The sequence below is a fragment of the Delphinapterus leucas genome, chromosome 13 (assembly GCF_059928025.1).
Source record: "Delphinapterus leucas isolate spDelLeu-1000000601 "Yukka" chromosome 13, BTC_Dleu_Yukka2, whole genome shotgun sequence".
In the NCBI taxonomy this organism is placed as follows: domain Eukaryota; kingdom Metazoa; phylum Chordata; class Mammalia; order Artiodactyla; family Monodontidae; genus Delphinapterus; species Delphinapterus leucas.
The window spans coordinates 35,995,914-36,019,888 of record NC_143141.1 but is presented as its reverse complement, the minus strand read 5'-3'; the positions used below and the strand labels follow the sequence as shown (position 1 = coordinate 36,019,888).

General features: G+C 41.3%; 1 protein-coding gene across 2 annotated transcripts in view; it reads left to right on the top strand.

Moving 5' to 3' along the window:
- Positions 1-23,975, top strand: part of ANTXR1 (ANTXR cell adhesion molecule 1) — a 241,700-nt gene that overhangs the window by 50,600 nt on the left and 167,125 nt on the right. For both annotated transcript variants that reach the window (XM_022561340.2, XM_022561341.3), the window contains exons 4-8: positions 7,798-7,879; positions 8,440-8,473; positions 9,719-9,798; positions 12,360-12,428; positions 13,846-13,926. In XM_022561340.2, the coding sequence (XP_022417048.2) occupies positions 7,798-7,879; positions 8,440-8,473; positions 9,719-9,798; positions 12,360-12,428; positions 13,846-13,926 (346 nt within the window). The remainder of the gene's footprint in view (positions 1-7,797; positions 7,880-8,439; positions 8,474-9,718; positions 9,799-12,359; positions 12,429-13,845; positions 13,927-23,975) is intronic.

Genomic DNA, 23,975 nt, shown 5'->3' with positions numbered 1-23,975 from the left:
ATGTAGGCCAGCCATGGACAGAGACTTTTCAGGCACGAGGAAAAGTCAACTGAGCCTTAGACAGCAATGTGTGCCAGAGGGATGGATTATCTGAAAGAGCCCCAATGAAAAAAGAAATTTCTTAGCCTTATAATTCTTCCCTCTCACCCACACCTCTGCATTTTTCCAAGAAAGTAGCAGTGGAGGACTTGTTGAAAAGCAGAGAAAAATCACTTAATCCCATGAATACTTGTGGTACTTGGATTCTGGAGTCCTAAGGTTAAGCGAAATTATCTGAAGCTGTGCCTAACTCCCTCACACCTCAAATACAGGAAAGATCACAAAGGCGGGGCAGGGCAGAAGGCTGGGACTTCGGGCAATAACACTCTAGGGAATACACTGTAATTAAAGCTGTGTTGCAACCCAAAATCAACCTAACTCAAGGGAGAATCTAAATATTCAGCTTCCCACCCCAGCTTACAAAGATAAAAGGCTTACACTCTGCAATGAGTCAACAAAACAAATCAATATTATACCTAAGTTTCCACTGCTTTTTAAAATGTATACAATGTGTGAAATATGTTAAAAGATTGTGAGACATGGGAAGAAGTGGGAAAATGTAATCCATAATCAAGAGAAAAACACAAATGACTCAATTATTGGAATTAGTAGACAGGGATGTTTAAACAACTATTATAAACATGTAAAGAATTTACAAGAAAAGGTGAATATAATGGAGGAAAACATGGGATATCTGGAAAAAAAAAAGAAAACCGAGTGAAAACTGTGGACTGAAAAATTTTTCTGCAGAAAATGGATTAATGAACTTAAAAACACATTAATAGAAATTATTTAAACTGAAAGAGAAAGGGAAAAGATGGGGGGGGTGATGAACCAGATCCTATTATTTGTGGGGTAATATCAAGTGATCTAATATATGTGTAATTAGAATGCCACACACGGATTCGTTCCACACACGGATTCAAGAAGCTGAAAGAACCTCAAACGGGACAAATACAAAAATAATAATAATAATAATAACCTAAGCACATCACAGCTGAATTCTTGAAAACCAGAATAAGGTAGGAATCTTAAAAGCAGTCCAAGGGGGAGGGAAAAGACATATTACAGAGGAACAACAATGAAAATCACTTACTTTTCACTGGAAAAAAAACACATGCAATCCTGAAGACAGGATCAATCTCTTTAAAGAGATAAAAGGGAAGAAAAGTCGATTTTGAACTCTGTATCCAGTGAAAACATCCTTAAAATTGAAGGTGAAATTAAGACATTTCTAGAAAGATAAAAAAGCTAAGAGAATCATCACCAGCAAATCTGCACTACAAAATAAATAAATAAAGGCTAAAAAAATTCTTTAAGCAGAGAAAAAAATGATACCAGGTGTAAACGAAAGCTACATAAAAAGGGAGGGTACCAGAAATGGTAACTATTTTCTTAATGTCATAAAAAGATGATTATTTAAGACAGAAACAATTAACACTGTATTTTGGAGTGAATTACGTATACATAAGTAGAATATGTGACAACAATAGCACAAAGGTTGAGAGGGAATTACATGGAAGTATAATAGTAAAGGGTTTTTCCATTATATGAGAAGTGGCAGAATATTAACTTTTGGTAGCCTGTCATAAAATAAGGATAACTCTCCATACAGCAACTGCTAAAATGAAATGAAAGGGAGGCTATTGCTATAGATCCTACAGATATTAAAAGAGAATAAAGGACTATTAAGAACAAAGTAATAGAAATAAAGTCAACAATTATAATGGAAATTAATCAATACCTGCCCATGTTACTGTATATAACTTATACCTCACTTTAAAAAAATATAGCAAAGAATCTTTGGTTCAACATGCATCCTGTTGTCATTAATCATATTGGCCTATTCTTTGGTAAAGATCACAAAGAGGACATGATTTCTATACATTATAAACAAATGATCAGAGTTGGTTGTGGGACTTAAGACTCCAAAGTAACAGCAAAAATGTCTTTAATTAATCTTTGCTATTCTGTTCTGTTTACTTCATGTTTTTTGTAGTCAACCCTGGAGCCCTGAGACATCTGGAAATATTGTGAGTGTAGCATTAGTGGTTAACAGTGATGTGTGTTTACTGTATAGTTGAGGCTCCGAAGCCAAAAACTCCAGGACATTTGAGAAAAGTCAATTCCACAGAAGCTGTTTTACTAGGAGGCAAGCGGACAGTGCAGAGCTGATGCTGGGTTTTGGGGGGGAGGGTTGGAGGTTGTTTTTATAGACTGAAAATATGGTAGATATTGTGCAACCCCAAGGGGGATTTTGCAGTAGGAGCATCACTGAGATACTTGGGCTAAAAAGTTGTTAAAGTGCTTCTTGACGTGCTTATGTGCATTTATCCTTTAATGTTTTCATCAACAAATATTAAAATGTCACAATACAACTGGAATCCCAGAAAGTAATCTTCAAGAAGTTTACAAAAATTCCGAGGGCAAGAGAAAGCCCTACAGACACTGTAACTGATTCTCCCTGCTCCCTACCCCTACAAACCAGCGTAGTGCTGGTTGCATGGTGTGTGCTCAATAAATAGTTGTGGAAATGAATGAATTTATGGATGGATGCATCCAAACTGGAGTCATTCATTCAACAACAAATCACTCTAGGTCCGTCATTAAGTGTTACAGGGGTTGCAAAAGGAACACAAGACATAGGGCCTGAAAGCCCCTAACTTCTAAGTAGGAACACTGGCAGAAACAAGAAACCACCAAGGAAAAGAGGCGACTCTTTAATAGCAGCCTGTCTTCATAGGACTCCCAGACTCTCTCATTTCCCAGGAAGATAATATTTCATTTGGTAGTAACCGAGTCCTCAGAGAGGAGAGCTTCTTATCGCCCCCTTTAAAAGATCTTTCTCCCAATTTTCTTTCATTTCTAAGAGAGCATTAAAAAAAATACTCTTTATTAATAGTCCTATTGTCCCAGAATTAAAATGGACCCACAATTTCCATGAAACCATCTGTTTTGTTTGCTTAGATGTTGTAGGAACGTAGAGAAGGGGCATGGAGTAGGGAGGTGGGGCCGTAAGTCATCTGACCTTTTACCAAGGAGGGTGGTATAAGGGGATTGTGACCACTGCTTGGGACTAGTGAGCTCATCATATCTTGCCAGACACAAAGTATCAAGGATAAGGACAGTTTCCAAAACAGCCTTTGCTTGTTCTGGTACCAAAAAATAGAAAGCTCAAGAAAATACTTGTAAAGGAAGGGAAATAGGCTTAGAGAAAACACCCCAGTTCCCAGACTTTTTTTGGCAGGGAAAAAATACAGAGAAGCCAGGGAACGTTTTCCACAGCCCCATTGTGCCTTTTTTTAGTCCTCTTTTTTTTTTAAATTTTCGTCTTAACACAATATTCCAATTTTAGTGTTACCAAAATGTCCTAAACCTCACTAGTCAATGACCTAGTCAAAGATAAGGGACTTCCTTGGTGGTCCAGTGGTTAAGAATCCGCCTTCCAATGCAGGGGTATGCGGGTTCAATCCCTGGTCGAGGAACTAAGATCCCATATTCCGCAGGGCAACTGAGCCCGTGCACTCTAGAGCCCACGGGCCACAATGAAGATCCCGCGTGCTGCAACTAAGACCCAAGGCAGGCAAATAAATAAATAAATAGATTTTTTAAATGAACAAAGGTAAGACCACATTTACTTTTTTTGTTCACATTTACTTTTGATGCCCAATCTCCACCCCCCTAGTTGTCAGAAATTAGCCCCCAACCCCATAATGCCCCTCAGCTATACCGAAGGGTTTCAGGGTGACACCTCTGTGTGCTCAGGAATAAACCTCAGTTTTCCTGTCCCAGCCTCACTCTCATATCCCAGCCTCGCCCTCATGCCACCTTGTTTGCTGTTATCCTCATGAAACCGCCAACCTGCAGGGCAAAGTTGCCCTCTGCCAGGTGACTGCTAATGCCACCCTCCCCCTCCCTTTGGTGGCTTCAGTTGGGGCCTCCGCCGTCATCTTTAACCCTCCTTCTAATGCATAGATGTATGCTCTTTCTCATTACCAAATGATAGAGTTGAAATTAAACTATGGCTTTTAATGGAATTTATTAAAATTGGGGGAAGGGGGTATGTAAAGAGGTACAACACAGAGAATGGTCTATAACCACATGGACCCAGACCTTCCCTACAGTCAATTACTACCAGATCAGCTGCTGCCTGGCCACCATCCACATGGCCAATGAAGCTTACTTCCTCCTCCCACCTCTTCAGCAAATATCTGTTGAATGTCTATAATGTTCCAGGTACTAGCAGACACAGAAGATATAGTGGAGACCAAAGCAGACATGGCCCAGCCCTGATGGAAAGTCTAGAACTGAAACAAATGAACAAACTAAAGTGAACAGATAATCAGATAATCAAATATTATTAGTTATAAAATGTCCTAAGTGCTATAAAGCAACAATTGTGGGGTGCCATATGAAGTCTAATTGAGGGAGCTAATTTGAATTGGGGAAGTCAAATGAGGCTACTTTGAGCAATTGATATTTAGGTTGGGATTGAAGTCTGGGTAAGAATTAGCCCAGCGAAGAGCTGGGCAAAGAGCCTCCCCAGCCCCCAGGTAGCAGTGACTGCAGGTGTGAAGGATCTGCTGGAGAAAGGAGCTTAGGAAGACCAGTGAGACTCAGGTGAAGGCAGTGGGAGCAGAGCGGTGCAAGATAAGGCTGTCAAGGAGGCAGAGGATCCATCCCATGAAGGCACTTGAAGGTCATGGTGAGGACCTGAGGGATTGTTTTGTTTGGTTTTTTTTGTTTGTTTGTTTGTTTTGCGGTTCGCGGGCCTCCCACTGTTGTGGCCTCTCCCGTTGCGGAGCACAGGCCCCGGACACGCAGGCTCAGCGGCCACGGCGCACGGGCCCAGCCTCTCCGCGGCATGTGGGATCTTCCCGGACCGGGGCACGAACCCGTGTCCCCTGCATCGGCAGGCGGACTCCCAACCACTGCGCCACCAGGGAAGCCCAGGACCTGAGGTTTTATCCCAAGGGTACTCAATGGCTGTGAAGGGTTTTGAGCAGGGGAGTGAATGACATGTTTTGATCCATATTTTAAGAACACTCTGGCAGCCTTGTGGAGATTGAATGCAGGAGGGGTGAGAAGGCAGTCAAAAGACAGCCAGTGACTTTCCCAATGGTCTAAGTAAGAAACGATGGTCACCCAGACCATGAGGTTGGCAGAAGAGGTGAAGAAGTGTCAGTTTCAAGGTATGTTTAGAGCGCGACCGATGGAATCTAATGTTATATTACGTACGGGAGCAAGAGAGAGGAGAGTCAAGGTAGAGGGGGTCAAAGAAGGCTTCTGGTTTCTGATTAGGGCAGCTGGGCACGTGGTCTGATATCTGGGCGCTGATAAGACAAGCAGACAATAATCAGTACATTTCCCAAAGTCTGAGTTACTTGGTCTTAAATATTCCACCTAAGAAGCAGCAGCAGCCTGGGCCAGGGACAGGCTCAGGCTAAACCCTTTGCAGTTTGTCTTTTAAAACCTCCAACCTGGCAATCAAGTCTCACCCATGACCACCCCATTACATCAGTTTTAACAAAAGGTTCATTCTGCATCGGACTTCCTCTTTAAGCAATTACCAGAATAAGCCAGTAATAAATTTTATACATTCATTCATTCATTTATTCAAGAGAGAAACGGTTTAATATAATGACTGAGAGTAGGGCATCTGGGTTGAAATCCCACCTCTGCCACTTAGTAGTGGAGGGGCTTTGGGCAACTTTCTTAGCCTCTCTCTCTGTGACTCAACTGAGTCACAGTGTCCTTATCTGTGAAATAGAGATTTGTATCTACCTCAAAGAGCTATCATAAGGCATAAGTAAATTAATTACATGTATTTTTCAAACAGAGCTTGACACGGTATAAGTACTCAGGTAGTGTTAAAAATTGCCACTGCTGTTCATTAATTCAAGTTTTACTGAAAACTGCCCACTGTCTTTTGCTGCTTGGCAAAGTAGAAAGCCGGGCAGATTTTTTTTGAATCAGGTAGATTTGACCTCAAGCCTCTGCCCTCCTACTTAACTAATCTCTCTGAACCCAAGTTTTCTTATCTATGATATGAGGGCAGTAATACCTACCTTGAGTGGTTACTGTGAGGATGAAATCAGAAATCTTTGTGCAGGGTCTTGTATATAACGGATGCTCAGTGAACACGAGGTTCTTTCCCTGCTCAAAAGAAGTTTCCCCACTTAATTTTTTTTTTAATTTTGTAATAGATCTTTATTGGAGTATAATTGCTTCACAATACTGCATTAGTTTCTGTTGTACAACAAAGTGAGCCAGCCATATGCGTACATATATCCCCATATCCCCTCCTTCTTGAACCTCCCTTCCACCCTCCCTATCCCACCTCTGTAAGTCATCGCAAAGCACCGAGCTGATCTCCCTGTGCTATGCGGCTGCTTCCCACTAGCTAACTGTTTTACGTTCGGTAGTGTATATATGTCGATGCTACTCTCACTTCGCCCCAGCTTCCCCCTCCCCCCTGCCCCCGCTGTGTCTGGTCTTTGTTGTGGCATGCAGGATCTTCATTGAGGCATGAGGAATTCTCTCTAGTTGTGGCGTACAGGTTTTCTCTCTCTAGTTGTGGCACGTGGGCTCCAGAGCGTGTGGGCTCCGTAGTTTGCGGCACGTGGGCTCTCTAGTTGAGGTGCATGAGCTCAGTAGTTGTGGCACGAGAGATTATTTGCCTTGAGGCATGTGGGATCTTAGTTCCCTGACCAGGGATCGAACCTGCGTCCCCTGCATTGGAAGGCGGATTCTTTTACCACTGGACCACCAGGGAAGTCCCTAGGGTGTTGCACCTTTTATTGACTTTCTATTGCCATGCAATTTCACAACTCTGTAGGCCTAGAAGATAACATGTAGAAAATTGATAGTAGTCCCCACTTAATTTAAATTGTGCATCTCCACCCTCGGCCCCTAAAGAAACCCCAGAGTGAGGAGGGTAATTTCAAACACTTTATGGGCTTATTCATGAATGAAGTTCATATTCTTTTTCAGAAACTACACTTTCTTGCCCTTTTCAGCACAGTATGAAGCTATTTAATTGACGGGAACATGAACGTAGACGTTTTACATCTCTGAGGGAATGGTCCACAAAGATTCTAATTGGTCCCTGAACCTTCACGTTTCCCACTGCTATCGGACCCTTTCCCAATACCATAACCCACTTCCTCTTCCTGCCCCACTACCACCTTGAGCAATCAAAGTAAGAAAACATGGGCACCAGCCCACAGAAAACACTCTTGGTCGTCCTAGAAAGCATAGATTGCCTGGGTCTTTATTTTCAAAGCTGACTACATGGTTTTCTCTGGCACAGCTCTTCTGATGGCAGCTTGCTCCAGACGCCTGCCCTTCCTGCCTGTGGTCCTTGTGGTGGCCTTGCCCTGGGTTCTTAGTACCCACCTTTTTCTGGCTCACATGAGCCCTTTGCATCTTGATATAAAGTTGCCTAAGAAGACAAGTCTTAAGACTCGTTTCCAACGTAGAATGAAAACTTTGTCCTGTTCAGGGAATGGAAAATTTTCACCTGCACCTGGAGATTCCTGAAGTGTCCTTTCCCTCAATCCTTGAAATCTCAATTATTCTACACTGTGGCCGACCCTAAATGGATAATTTACTAGAAAGACTTTCCTGCTATAGGGTTTTGGGGGACTGTTTGGGCAATATAGACTATCCACAAAGATAAGAAGACTAAAGCATGTGACTTCAACAGCAAAATAAAAAATGCTCTAATAAGACTAACAGGGTGTCTTTGGATTTCAGGGAACAGATCCGTCAAGGCCTAGAAGAACTCCAGAAGGTTCTGCCAGGAGGAGACACTTACATGCATGAAGGATTTGAAAGGGTAATTTTAAAAGAGTTTTAAACTCCCAAAGAAGATTGTGATGTGGAAACATCAACACAGGGATGGCTGATGAGATGAGACACACATATTAAAGGAACTGAATAACACCCAATGGCAAGAGTGAAAACAATTTTCCATAAGTGCGTACACGATAACTCCATCCAAAAGAGCCGAATAAATGAAATTCCTTCCTCCTTCCCTGACACTGATGAAGGGTCTCTTAGCTAATGCTTGGCCAGAACTCATGAATCATGCCACACACAAGTCCTCTCTATTCCCAAGGTAACCTTTTCTATATATTTCTTCAGAGGTTGAGACAGAATTGCAATGACTTCAGGCTTAAGCAAAACAAGTCCCAGTCTATGAGAGGAAAGATATTGGTCCAGGGTAACTTCAGAAAACATCACCCATTGATATTTGAATGAAACCCAGGTGAATTACATAAAGAATCAAGACTGACCCAAGACTGCGGATCCAACACCAGAGATCACTGCCTGCTATGGCATTTGTAGTAGCAAACAGTGGCTATATGTCTAATGGCTCTTTCATATGTTTTTCAGGCCAGTGAGCAGATTTATTATGAAAACAGTCAAGGTAAGAGTATATTCCTAATTACCATTATGAATTTTTTAACTTTTTTCTGTGTTTCCTTCTGAAAAAGTGCCTCAGTAATTTCATGTTTGAAAAGACACACCTTAAACACAGACTTCATCACAGAGAAGGAATGCGTAGAAAGATGGCACGAATGAGGTCAAATTCTACTGTCCTGATGATTCCCAAAAAAAAAAAGTTATTTAAAAGTAATTAAGATCTCATTATGGGCTACAGTCTGTAATGCTCATGAACAGTTTTGCATGTTGAATTCATTAAGTTAATACATACTTGGAGGGGTTAGTAAAGTCTTAGATTTTTATGTCAAATTTCATTTTCTTGTCCTTCTCTGAGTTCCAAGCCTCTTCATTGCTGTGACGATTTTAGGTTAAGATACCAGTTTGGCTTAAACTTTCCTTCATTTAAGTGGAAAAAAAGGAATAAAATGTACTTAATGGCATGCTTAGCACAGAGAAATAATATTTATTATTATTATAATTTTAGCTATTATTACTACCCTGTCTTTCATGGGTAGCATTTCTTTATCTGAAGCAAATCTCTTCACAGACATTCAGTATTAGAGTGGGGATTTTTCTCCCAGGCCTGTAGAGGTGTCCACATCCTCTTTCGCTCTAAACTGCAACAAATAGGTCAGACCCAATATCAACAGCAACACTTGTTATTATAAAGACGCCATCATCAATGTTACTGGAAGTTTCAAAATCACTGAAAGAATTCTAGTAGATTTTGCCAACTGCAAAACGAATACTTCCAGTAATACTTCCAGTCAGCTTATAAATCATGATGACTGTTACTCTTTGCCAAACTCTTCAACAGATGTTGCATATGTGGTCAGGGACAGCATGTGAGAAGGACCCCTGAAAGGCTCAGGTGGTCGAGTTTGCCCTCGGGCCTTGGCGAGAGTCATGTGGACTGTTCCTAGGAAATAGTCATGTTTGATTCACTGTAGCTACTCCCAGCTATCAGTCCAGCAACCATTTCACCAGGTTTGGCCTTTTTTTTTTAAGATAAGACTTGGAAACCCAGAAACAAAACATATTCCCCCTTAGAGTCTGTCCCACATTCTTCTTCGTGACAGAGCTTCTTCCAGTCCCCAAAGAAAAGTTGCTGATTCTCACAATACTGACCTTGGGTGGGGGAGCCGCAAAGAGACAGACTCCCAGGGCCGAGAGGGGGTTTCCCTTGGTGCAGCGGGATGAACTGAGTGGGTCTGTGTTGTTTGAGCAGGATACAGGACAGCCAGCGTCATCATCGCTCTGACTGATGGGGAACTGCATGAGGACCTCTTCTTCTATTCAGAGAGGGAGGTAAGCGACGGCCCGGGCCTATGTCTGACATGGAAACGGCGCTTCTTCCTTCTGAAGTGGGCTGCAGTCTTTCCACTCGGGCAAAATGTTAAGTGTTCTTTGTAAAGTTCCTGGATAAAATAGTGTCCCAAATGTGAAAGATAATAACAATAACTCATTTTTAAAGTGAATCTTCATGTCTCACACCTGGTAGGTATTTTTCCCTTTTCCACAGATTTGCATATTACTCTGTGTTTTAAGGGACAAAATATATCTGCCATGCCTTTCTCGAAAGCAGTGTTGAAATACCATATATAACTTTTCAACAAATCCATTGGTACTATTTTTCCTTCATTTCTACTAAAACCAGGAGGGAAAAGAATTACTTGAAATATGCGAAAGCCAATTTTGTCAAAATGTATTAATCACTGAAATTCTTCCTCTAAGAACCAAAGCTGAACATTAATTGTAAATTAATGTAATTGTAAAAAAAGTAAATTGTAATCTCTCCTTCAGTATTTCTTTTTTCCCTTTCTTTATGCCCTTACAAAGCACTCCTTAAAGCAAGTGAAGGAATCCTCTCTAATTGAAGCTTTCAGTTTATAAAGAGATTCAGAAAAAGAGGTTTATCTAAGAGTTGAAAAGTGATGTTTATATTTAGGAAATTCTTTTCTTTCAAATTTCGCATTTGAGCTATATGTATATGTGGCCCCAGGAAACCAGTTCACCATAGGAATGTACTGAAGCCTCATTAGCGACAAAGGCTCATTCAGGCCAAGTTAGAAAGAAACACAATGAGGAAAAAGACAGGCAGTGATGTAGGGAGATGCCAGCCTCTGGAGGAGGAATCAGTCAGAGAATTACACTTATCTCAAGGTCTTGACTACTATTTCATTTAAGTTCAGCTTCCTCCTCAAGCAAGAAATTGATATGCATTCATTCATTCATTCATTCGTTCAGTGCTAACTGAGAGCTTGGCCTGTACGGGCGCTTTGCTAGACACTAGAAACACACTGGTGAGTAAGACACAGTTGCTGCCTTTATGGGCTTTAGTGTGTAATACTGTTCAGCTTTTTGAAGCCTCTGTTGGCAAAGGGCATGGGGAAATTAAGTGGATAAACGCATTACTGACCCTCTACCCTAACTTGTACAAAATTCACAAGGGGGAAACCCACAAGTAAATATGACAGAGGCTCCCTGAGCATCTAGGAAATAATATATTTCTATGCTCTACAGTTGAAACTGTAGGGAATGCAAAAAGGCTTATTTGGATGCTAAACAACCATCAACTAAAGTAAAAACCCTAATAAGGAAATAACTGAATATAAAATAAACGATAGGTGTCAGAGGTTTAAAGTAGAGGTTAGTAGAAAAGAATTTTAGGTATGGCACACACAAACTTGGAAAAATATTTGCAGTGCCAATGCCAATAGGACGAAGGTGTCTGAAAAAGAAAGATAAAGCTCAAGATATATAAAGAAAATGAGCCTTTCCATTTTTGATGATTCTGTATGGACCCCAACTAGAGGAGAAAAGCCATAGAAGTCGTTGCAGAGAAGGCTGGGGCTAGACTGTACCTAAAAGTTTATTTTATCCTGAAAGCAGCAAGAAATATTTCTAACATGAAGGAAAAACGATGTATGTTTCTGCCCCTTCTACAATTCAGTGTTAGTCACAAGTGGGTTTGAGTCCTAAGAGAGGGGAAAATGGGACGCGATTCAAATCAATATGCACATATTGAGCACCTACTGTATGTTTACTATCAATGATTTATTAAGTTTCTACTGTATATACCAAGGACTTCCAATTTTTGTTTTCTCTTCTGAAACGAAGAACCTGGAAGAGCCTGTAATAAATCAGATGTTAAAATCAAGCCAAAATCTGGATATTATTCATTAGGTTGCCCTCTCAATACTTACTTGTAGATAAAGTCGTGGGTTCACCCACTCAAATATGGACCTTAAATCCCATACCATTGACCCAGTGTCTTCTTTGGGAATAAAAAAGGCCATATTCATGAAGGTGCTGACATAGATGAGTATCTGCATTGTTCTACACCTCATGTGAGGAGCTCTGCATTTATTTTCTCATTTAATCTCCAAAGTACTTTACAGAGAAAAGCCAAGTGTCAAACCCAGGTATGTTGGATTCCAAAGGTCACATCCTTTCCGATAGAGCACGCTGCCATTACAAAGGAAGAACGTATGTCAATAAAAATCCATCAGAGGAATAGAAAAGATAATCATTTCCCCAGAATATTTAATATGATGTATCTTAGCCTACGGTATCCTTTTCCTCCCCTCGTCATTCAAAGCTTCTCATCAAGACTCTACTTCTGTGGATCTTCCTCAACACTTCCCATTAGACTAATCACGCCCCTCACATCCACCATATTGCATTAGAATGTGATGTTCACTGGAGAATTGGCTCTTTGGGGACAGGGATTGCCCTCTCCCTTGTGGTACCTGGCATATAGTAGGTGCTCAGTAAATACCTGATCACTGCAGTTAGGCTGGGTGGTCCAAAAGGAGTACATTTGCCACCACTTCTCTCTCTAAATGTCTTTTCTTTCATTGGCCCAGGCTAACAGATCCCGAGATCTTGGTGCAATCGTTTACTGTGTGGGTGTGAAGGATTTCAATGAAACACAGGTATGAGCACGGATTTCCTCAGGTATGGGAGCATACTCAGCTTGTGAATGATAGAAAACATGCAGGCGGTGCAGAGGGTGCATCAGCAGGATAAATACCCATTAGATGGATGATTTTTCCAGAAATGCTAAGCAGGGAGGGAATTATTGGATGTGTGAGGGATGTGAACTTATTTGCTAATGTGCTTGAGGGTCTTCAATGCAGACCATCCAGGCAGCATCTTTTTTTGGTTGACTTTCTTAGTACATGTTAAATTGCCACGAGGTCAAAATAGATCGAAATTAACTTGGAAAACTTGTTGGTTTGTTTTTTTAATTTAATTTGATAAATCTGATTTTCTTATTTAAATGGCAAACATCCCTTTTTTCTCATTAAAGGTTCAATGCATTTCAATACGCCCCAAAATGGAAATAATTGGCCAGTGGGCAAAAAAAGTATGTCCAAGTGTTCACAATAAGCAAATTGTAAAAATGTGTTAGCAACCTAAATAGATGTTCTTCAATGTACTTCATAGTTTCTTTTTGTTCTAATAACATTGACAAAGTTCAGGATATGTTGTTAAATGAATAAAATAGGGTTACAAAACAGTATGGGAATAGTATGAGTGTACTTTTTAAAATAAAATGTGTGTATTTGTATAGGAAAAGTCTGAAAAACTATATCAAATTAACAGTAATAGAAAGATGATGGACGGATGGATGAACAGATAAATTATTAATAACTTTTTTCTTTTTATTTGAACACTCCTGGTTTTTTGAAATTTCCCAATGATTGTGTATTACTTTTACAATCAGTAAAAATCCTGGCACTGACTGACTGTGGCAATCACAGCACTAGACAGAGTTTGGGAGTAGAAAATCTCCGCAGATCAGTTTCTCTTTTCTCCAGTCCTCTGCTCCATAAAGCAACCAAACCAATCGCAAGGGTCCTTTCCTCAATGAGCAGTTTGGGTGAAAGATAAGGGTCCCCATTCATTGGGCTCGCCCAACACCAAAGCTTGACTTTATTTTTAAAGTTGCTTTGAAAGGAAACTTGAGTCTGTTTGATTCGAATATAGTTGCCAACAGAAATGTGGTTGAATGGGAGAAAAAGAAGCCAATGGCCTGCCCCCAAATCCATAAATACATCAACCCAGGCCAAATGTTCATCTAGCTGGGCAATCTTACCGCTGGTCCCAAGGAGACAAGTATTAAAACAAATGTAAAAGCTGGAACCGACCCTCCGGACCCGCTCCAGAGTAAGTCCCCTGGTAATCTCATTATGACTGAGGGCTTCTCAGTGAGGTCCCTGAGCCCAGGCAAGCCCTCAAGTTCCTGTGGGTTTTAAAAGGAGATGGAGGCCCCTGGACCCAGTGGCTTTCCTCAGTTCTCCACGTGCAAGCCTGACACATCTCCTTGTGTGTTTGCTGTGTCCTCAGCTGGCCCGGATCGCAGACAGTAAGGATCACGTGTTTCCGGTAAATGATGGCTTCCAGGCCCTGCAAGGCATCATCCACTCAGTGAGTAGAGCACTTCCTCTGAGAATGGATACCCGGGCACTTCCTGCCCCCTGACCTGCTGTAGATACCCCAGTTCCATCTCACTAAGGCTGGTGTTCTTCTACATTTCTTTGTATATCTTTATATCTGTCGTGTTCCACGTCTCCATCCTGCCGTTCACACATGTTTCTTTTCTCATTCTCCTGTGCCAATTCTTTACCCTACAATGGAAAATTAAAAATGGAAAGGAAACTTGCTCTGGCAGCGAGCCAAACTTCAGGCAGTTCTCATACTGGGAGGACTGCAGGTGATGCTGTGCACTTGACCGACCTCAGCTTTCCCAACCGTGACTGAACGCAAGCTGCTTTCTGAACATTGCAGGCTCAGCCTAGATCACTTGGCCGTAGAGGCACTTTCAACCGGTGGTTTTCTGTCTTGGCTGCCCATTGATGATTATCTGAACAGGATTTTTAAGATCTTCCCAGGTGATTTTAATGGAACCACTGCTTTAGATCTATAATCCCCAAATATGAAGGTTTCTTTTTTTTTATATTAAACTTTTATTCATTTCATGAATGGAACTTACCTGGAGTCACAACATAGATTCTTTTTTTTTTTCTTTTTTTTGTGGCCCATTTGTTTTTTGGTGTTGTTTTTTTTTTAATAGTTGATTTACAATGTTGTGTTAGTTTCAGGTGTACAGCAAAGTGATTCAGTTACACACATGCATGCACACACACACACACACACACACACACATATATTCTTTTTCAGATTCTCAGATTCTTTTCCCTTGTAGGTTATTACAAGATATTGAGCCGAGTTCCCTATGCTATACAGTAGGTCCTTGTTGGTTATCTATTTTATATATAGTAGTGTGTATATGTTAATCCCAAACTCCTAATTTATCCCTCCCCCTCACCTTTCCCCTTTGGTAACCAGAAGTTTGTTTTCTATGTCTGTGGGTCTATGTCTGTTTTGTAAATAAGTTCATTTGTATCATTTTTTTAGATTCCACATGTAAGCGGTATTAGATGGTATTTGCCTCTGTCTGGCTTACTTCACTTAGTATGATCATCTCTAGGTCCATCCATGTTGCTGCAGATGGCATTATTTCATTCTTTTTCATGGCTGAGTGATATTTCACCCTCACTGTAAAATATGAGGGTTTCAACATTCCCCAGAGTTTGTACCGTCACCAGCCCTCTTTTTCATCCCATCCTGGTTTTTTATCATCCCTTTCCTATCAGCGAACAGAACCTGGCTTCCTGGGCCTCTCTTTTCTACCATCCATCCCCAGGCTAGGCCCTTGGTCCAGCTGGAATATTGGAGGATGCGAGTCTTTGAAGCCTCAGCCAGAAGGCCTGTGTGTGTGCTGCTCCTGTAATAAAGTCCAGGGTTGCTGAAGCCTCCATCTTTAGGTTTGCGGACCAGGCAGACAGACAGTGGTTTCTCCAGTTGGAGCTCACGAGGCTTCAGACTTGGAGTCCAGGATGCAGATTCAGAGCTCAGAGGATCACTGTCCTCTTAAGATGTCAGTGGGGTCTTAAGCCAGGTTTACCCATCAGGAGCTTGGGATCTGCCCAGCTCCTGCAGACTGACCTAGGAAACCTCCAACCTGGATGTGCCTCATGCTCCCTCCCCTCCCTCCAAGGTTTGCTTAGAACCCCAGCAGAGTGGAAAGCAGAGTAAGAAGTAGGAACTTTGGAGCTGGTCAGCCCAGAGTTGAAAGGCTGACCCAACAGCTTACAATTTATAGATCCTTAGATGAGGTATTTCCCTTAGTTCCATATTTGTATAAGGGATTAATGATAAGACACATGTCGTAGGCTTGTCTGAGGATTACAAGAGATAACACTAGTGAAAATACCTAATATTTTTCCAGGCACATAATCAGTCCTCAAGACATATGAATTATTTCCTCTTCCATGTCCCTGCACCATTATATGAGAAACCTTGGTGTCAGCTTCCCTCCTCACCCTCTAAATTTTCTTGCATATGCATAAAAATCACCTGGGGAATCTTGTTTGCAATACCCATTCCCAGGCCCTATCCCCAGGAGCTTCTATCACAGTCAGTATGTGATGGAGCCTATGAAGCTGCATCTTTTAAATCTGCACGTTTTAATCAGTGCCCCAGGTGTTGTACTTTCACAATATTGATAGATGTGACCTTACGTTTTCAGAACTGTGAAAAATAATTCCACCCCAAGTTGGGAGATCCTATCCTAAATATGTCCACGTGACAGTCATCTTCTTTAAGATGTGTTTGCAAGGAACAGAAACACACTGAAACCATCTTAACCAGAAAGTGCAAATTATTGAAAGGATAGAGAAGTTGTCAGTGCCAATTATGGATCCTCAGGTGAGGGACCCCTACTGTAAATAAGTTCTGGGGTCAGTGTGGTATACTTGACAGTATAAGTGACAAGAAATGTAATAACCGGGGAAAACAACACCCAAATAGTGATTTAGATGGACAGTTAACAGCAGGATTTGGGCCTGATCATGAATCCTGTGGCAGCTCAGAGGCGGACTGTTCTGGACTGGAGCCTTCATGAGAAACTGGGGTAGAGGATGGGTGATGGGTAGCACCAGAGAAGAGATGGCATGACCTCAGCCCAAAGACTGGAAAAGAGCAAGCATATTTTTAAGACAATAATAATACCTATCTGTCTAGTGGGAGAGTTTGGATAAAGGAGTCAGGAGTAATGGGAAATAAGCCGAGACATTGGGTTAGAAGCAGATTGATGGGAGCCTTGAAGGAACTTTGACTCCAAATTAGTGTAATCACTGAAACATTTTGAACGTCTAACAAGTAATATTTAAGAAGAGAATCTGATGGCAGTGTCCCTATATAGAGAAAGGAGACTGGGGAGGCCCAGAGGCAGGAACACAGGCATGAGGCCACTGCAGAAGTCCTTTCTTCAGATGGCTGGGTTTGAACAGGGACAACTCTTACCTGTTCAAAGGTTCTTATGAGCCATGTGCCACATCATTCAACAGTTGGTTCCTACCCAAATAATTTATTTTTTAATCTGCATAAATTGTTGTTGTCCTTGAATATTTCAACCTTAGCAACTCACCCAAGCTCAACGTGAACCCAGATGTTTGTAAAACTCTCCCTACCCCCAGTGGAAATCACCCCAAAGATGTTTAAGAAATTTTAGTGAAACAGTCTTCCAAAAGGGGGAAAAAATAATTTGAGACTCCAAACTTTTAGCCGAATGATAGCATTCTTGTGAGCTTTTATCTGGGATTTATGCTAGTGGTTTCCATCCTTCCAATACTTGAAACCCATGTTTATCGCAGTTGTTAATTCATTTGCCTGGACAGAAAAACAGGGACAAGCACAGCACAACTCGTCTTTCTCAACTCAGACAGAAATAATTATGGCCTGAAAGTCGGTTAACTAATTTTAAGAAGTAGGTTCATTTCTCCTTCTGTATACTGAAAAGAAAGCTCTTGTTTCCTCCCCCCTCCCTGCCACCCCTGCCATCTAAAGCATCTCTCCAGCTTTTTCCCATGGATGTTGTTTTGTGGCTGGTTATTTTCTCATAATAAAGTAGGACTGGGCTTAATTATCCAAAATAGGAGTGCAGAGCAGCTTTCAAGAGCTCAAATAGTTCATGAAGTTTTAGACCCATGGTGACCTTCCTTTATTTTTGAGGTGTAGTTGATCTGCAATATAAGTTTCAGCTGTACAGCATAATGATTCAATATTTTTATAGATTATACTCCATTTAAGGTTATAAATTATTTGCTATATTTCCTGTGCTGTACAATATGTCCTTGTAGCTTATTTATTTTTTACATGGTAGTTGTACCTCTTAATAGTGACCTTATTTTTAAATCCCCAATCAAGATGCAGGGGCTAATATTTATTCATTCCTCTAATACTCATTGAAAGCGTTTTATGGTAGACTCTGACCATTTGGTTATAAGTAAGCAGGTAGACACCCTATCCTGGTGGAGCTTATAGTCTGGTGGGAGGGACACGTAAAAACAAGTCAATAAATAAATATGTGTAATTATGTGACACATGGTATATAAGAAGTAACATATGACTGAGATTAAGAGTAAAGTGGTTGGAAAAGAACTCAGGCTCCTGTGCAGAGATAAGCTGAAGGTGAAATAGAGTTGTTCATCGAAAGAGCATGGATACAACATTCTTGTCAGACCAGAACCCTAAGATGGTATATAACAGAATGAAAGAAGAGTAGGGCTCGGGTGGAAAATGACAGAAGATGAAGGAAGCAGCAAGCAACGGCTAAATCATGAGGAGCCTTGAAAACTATGGCTATTTTACTGTAAGGGCAGTGGGCAAACATAGCCATATACAAAGTCTGACAATGGAACAATCATGCTTGCAATCAGGACTCTCAGGGAATCTAGAGATCATGGCTCTTTATCCAGTTCCCCTTTGGATAATGAATAAATAAACACTCAGGACAAGTAGTCATGAGGCCTGTGAAGAAGAATAAACATTACTATGATTTACTGAGCATCTTCTTTTTACCAGCTCCTCTGTTAAGCATTTCCACAACCACTCTCTGAAGAGGGCCTTATTATCCCCATTTTACAGGTGAGGAAACTGAGGTGTGGGCAGTTAGATAAACTGCCCCAAGTCTGCCCACTCATAATGGTGGAGGAGGGAAGTCTGGGTCCAGAGAGCCTGCTGTTTCCACAATACTGGGCTGTAAATGTCTGAGGAAGTGGAAAATCACCATTGGATTATCAGAAGCTGATTATTCAAGGCATGGATACATCAAGTCCCCAGATTCTCTGCTTCCTCAATCTGATTCCTATGTTTTGGTCTTTTTACTGTTCCTCAATCCTCTCTACTTTAAGGAGGAAGCACTTATGTTTCAGATTTGCATAACATGTTATTTTTCAAAGTGCCTTCACTTGTTTTCCATTTTAATCTCCCATCAGTGGGACATAGGATAAAGGCAGAAAGAAATCAATGCCTGTAGATAACTTATTTGGGGGCCAAACATTGTTCCTTCTTCCCATTTAATATTATCCTAGTTAAAAATCACAACAGCCCTAGGAGGGAAATATTCCCATTTTACAGATGAAGAAACTGAGGCTCAGATACCCTGCACAAGAGCACACAGCTCTAATGGGGAGATCAGGGTTGGAACCCAGTTCCATGACTCCAGAGCCGAGGCTTTCTCCCACCTCTATTTCCTTAGGAAGGTAAAAATAAGAAAAGTCATCATTTAGTGAATTCTTAGGTGCTAGACCCTGTGAAAATCACTTTACATAGTCATCTCATCAAATTCTCACCACCACCATTTAATGTAGATATTATTACTCCTTCTAGAGAAGCACATACTCTAAGGACAAACAGGTTAGCTAACTTGTCCAAGACTACACAGCAGTGGGCAGTGATCCAGAATAGACTCAGCTCTGTCTCTAAGGTCCATGACAAGGTGACCATAGTGCTCTAGTGAATGATGTGGGTAGGCCAGGAAGCAGCTCCATTTCAGAGAAGGGGACCCTGAAGACCAAAAACGTGAAATGACTTGACACAGTTCACACAGTTATAGCAAAGGCAAGATCAGAACCCAGGTGGGTTCTCTGATCTGAGTGCACCATGGGTGGTGGGCAGAAGAGCTCTTTGCCGTTTACTGTGAGGTGGAGAGTGCCTCTGAAAAATCTCAGTTTCTGCTCAGTGGATGAAATTCCATCATCATGAGAAGCTGGCAACTTGACACAGGCTGAAAGGAACGTCTTCCCTTCCACACTCACTCAGGACTCTACCTCGGAGGACAGAATTCCTTCGTGTTTTTGCAGAATTTGGTTGATAAAATAAGACAAAATTTGGATGGTTGGAAGATTGGAGCCCTTTAAGCCAGTAAAACTGTAAAGGAAGAAACTATTCCTTTGCCTTTCCTTATTGTGGCTTCCTCGGGGAATTTCCATTGACCACAACTGGTGAGTGTAGCGCCAGCCCTCAAGTGAAAATATGAAGCAAAGGTCCAGTGAGGCTCCTGGGTCTTTGTTTGCCTTTTCAAAAGTGCTGCAGGCAGTGAAATGGGAACCTACATGAAAGCTGGGTTTGGATAACACTGAAATGGGTCTGCAGCTTTGAATCCCAACACTTGGCCTGGTTACCATGATGCCAACTCCTCCCAGCTGTCCCCACTTCTTGTGCAATCCAGGGCGGTACCTGGAACCAGGCACACTGTCTCTGAGAAGGAGAACCCAGTCACTGGCACCAAGCCATCTCCATCTAGGAGCATTTCCCTACAATAAATATTTAAGCCTGCGTAGGGCTTCCTATTAATGCGAGGGTGAGTCAGCGCCTAGAGCTTTCTACATGTTTGATCAACAATAAACAAGTATTGGGCAAACATGACTATATTTGCAAGGATTTCTTGCAAGTTTTGGCACAAACATCCTGTTATAAAGGAAGCTTTAAAATTACTGAAACTGAAGAATGAATCTATTCCATGGTGTATATATATTTATTTTATTTATGAAAACCATGTCCTGTGCTGATTTCTCCCTTCCACTCATGGGAAGGTGAATCATGGGAAGGTGAAAGAAATGGAGCCCCTGATCCAGCCCTGGTGAAGCTTTGACAAAAGGCAAAGCCCATCTTCCTTGCTTCCCTCCCATCTACTCTTCCAAGACCCCACGAGGAGCTGCTAAGGGTTTTCCTCAAATCAAAATCTGAATCACATTCCTATAGTCCTGGAAAGTACCTGACTTTACTGAACCAACTCTCTTTCCAGGGCTAGCAGAGGGGAAGGCCCGTTTCAGCAACAGCCCTTCTCTTAATCAGCCTTATTTGTGGTTGGAAGAAACCATCCTTATTTGTGATCGGAAGAAACCACTCTCTCCTCCTTTGCCCCATCTGAATGCCTTCTCGAGTTCCGTCTCAACTTCAAGGCTATGCTCCTGTCCTCTCTTCTCTGAGGAGCCTGCCCTGGTCTCTCCTACACCTTGAACTCTCCCTGCCTTGAACTCCAGTGGCACTAATTGTTGGCATCACTTGTTTGGCACGTGCCTTTCCTCCTGGTCAGATGCTGAATTGTGCAGTCACAGAGACCGCCCCCTTTGTCGTATTCCCCGTGGTGTCCAGTGCATTTATATGCCGGGCTGTGCATATGTGTTCATTGTAAAGCAGGGCAGAGGACTGCAGAGTGTTCAGACCTGCACTGCACCACAAGTGGGCAGTTCTGTGGCTCCGTTTCTTGTAAAAACCCGTTAGTCCTTCCCTCACCCTCTTTTCCAGGACCATATCTATAAAAGATGGCATTTTGTGCCCCATTCACATTAGCAGGCCTGGAAACATAAATAGAATCAATTGTAGTTTCTGTAGTGGGCAGAAAATCTTTTTAAAAAATCGTTTGCCTCAGCAGTCTTTAATTAGACTCAGACTTTGCAGGCATTCGGGCCAGGCATTTCAACTGAGCTATTTTTTCTATTTGGCTTATGAAATAGCCCAAATGTAATTTAAAAAATCCCATTGCTTGAATAGGCTACAAAGATTGCAGAGGGGCATGTTCAGTTAATCCTCAGGTCACCCCACACCCCTCCAGCTCCTTCTCCTATATCTAGGAATCTGTTAAGACTCATTGTAAAAGCAATAGCAGAATTTAGAACAAAACCCAGTGAAACGCTGCAGGGTTTAGCTCCCAAGGAGGGCCACTGACTTTGCCAGTATTCAGCAGATCAGCAAGCTTCTCTTACTAAGTAAACCACGTCTCGGAATTCACAGTTATCTGAGCTTTCCTTCTGAAAACAGGAGAGGAAAGTGGTTTCACGGAATAAAAATGAATTTCCTCGGTTTCAGAACCTTGTTTGTCCTGTGCTTCTTCACACCAGACTCTCGTTGAGTGTGAAACTAACTGAGAGAAGAGTAGCATTTATTTAAGTGAGCTGGGTGCCCCCCTCCAGACAAAAATTCTTGTATGTTTTGAGGATGGGCTTTATTATCTAAAATTCAGTAACTTCTTAAGAATGTCTTTCTTGCATGTTGGAATATTTATTTGGTATAATGTATGACTGTAACATAAAATCATATATGAATCCCAGAAAGATGTGTGTGTGATAGTAAATTTTTATTTTAAATTCAGATTCTGTAGAACTGGACATGAGTCTAGGATAATGTCCATGGTTAATAATAGATATGTCTATTGATTTTAAGTGCAGAGTGCATTTTACTTAGGAAAGGTGACTATCTTTTTTTTTTTTCAAAATTTTATTAGAGATCAAATAGTTTCAAAACTCATGGGGGCAACATTGGCAGTCCTGAAGGTATGGATGAGCCAGTTTTGGGTCCCAAGCTCCCTGGCCTTTTCTAAAAGCAATAGCCTCCAGGCTTACCCAATGTGCATTCTGCCATCAGCTATATTAGTGTACCTGGGACCCTGCGCCCCACCCCCCAAACATATACTTTTACATTTTTCCCAAATAAAGGGGTCAAGGCCTTTTACACAGCAGGCCCATCTAGACCTTAGACATGGGAACATGATACATCTACAACATTACTGTTTAAAAAGATAAGCCATTTAAAAAGATGGAGGTGTTGAAGTAGGCCTCCTGGGAAGGCAGTCCCCAAAGACTTAATAAGAAGAGGGAGATGTTACAATATGCTGAACATAGCCTTGTATTCAAAAGACTATAAAAGATTAATTTAAAAGATTTAAAATTTAATTTAATTTAAAAGACCAGAAAAGATTAATGTAATAAAAGATTATATTTACAGGGAAAAAGAAAGACTGATACATAATATACTAAAATGTCAGTTAATGAAGCCATGCAGAAAGTGTGCCATTTATTTATTCAATAAGTATTGATTTAGTGCCTACTATGTGCTAGATTAGGCCTTGTGGGTACAGTGGTGGATAAAAACAAATCTCCTTGCCTTTATAGAGGTTATAGTCTGAGGAAGATAGACAATGACCAAACAATCAAAAAGATAAATATATAATTATAAACCACAGTAAGTCCTTTTAGCAATTTATACTAAAATGTGAATTAATACAGAAATATTTCATTGGTAGACTTAGGTCACAAAATCCATACTGGATTTGGAGGGTGACTGGGAGAGTGAGGTTAAGGAAAACTCCTAGGTTTTCATCTTAGAGAACTAGAGAGATGTAATTGGGCAATAGATAGTTAACCACCTGTGGACCAGCCTACTTCAAGCTCCAGACATCTTTGAAGCAGAGTGTACCCTTCACAACAAGTAAGACACTAAGAAACATGCTGTCTAGATATGTGGAAGGAAAAGGACCCTATACTATGAATGGATAAAGGAAACTGGTCTTGTATTAACACACAAAAAGTCTTCCAGCAGGAAGTGGCCAAGTAAATAAAGACTGATACTTTATTAGGGAAGGAGGCAGAGCAGTTAGGGGGGAAAGAATTAGGTATGCTTATGGTAAGGGAGGGATTCATAACAGCTCTATGCAAATATTCACAATCTTTAAGTATTCTTGAGAAATCTCTGCATAAACTCTGAACTTTATGAAAAAGGACTTTAGATTTTTAGAATCAAAAAAATATATATATAAAGTTTTATATACAACCTGGACTGGTTCACAATGGATTTCACTTTTTCTTTTTAATAAATTTATTTATTGATTTTTGGCTGCGTCGGGTCTTCGTTGCTGCGCGCAGGCTTTCTCTAGTTGCGGCGAGCTGGGGCTACTCTTCGTTGCTGTGCGCGGGCTTCTCATTGCGGTGGCTTCTCTTGTTGTGGAGCACGGGGTCTAGGTGCGCTGGCTTCAGTAGTTGTGGCACGCGGGCTTAGTTGCTCCATGGCATGTGGGATCTTCCCGGACCAGGGCTTGAACCGGCGTCCCCTGCACTGGCAGGCAGATTCTTATCCACTGTGCCACCAGGGAAGTCCGATTTCACTTTAAGTCTATTAGCAGCCCTTATTACTTGGCAAAGTTCTTTTACATCTGCTGCCTCTTTTACTCCCCCAACACTCTCATGAGGTGTGCAGGAGTGTCACTACCAGTAACAACACATGTACTTATAATAGAGTTCTTTGCAGGTTTCAAACATGCTTACCCATATATCTTCTTTTTGAAATCTGCCCAA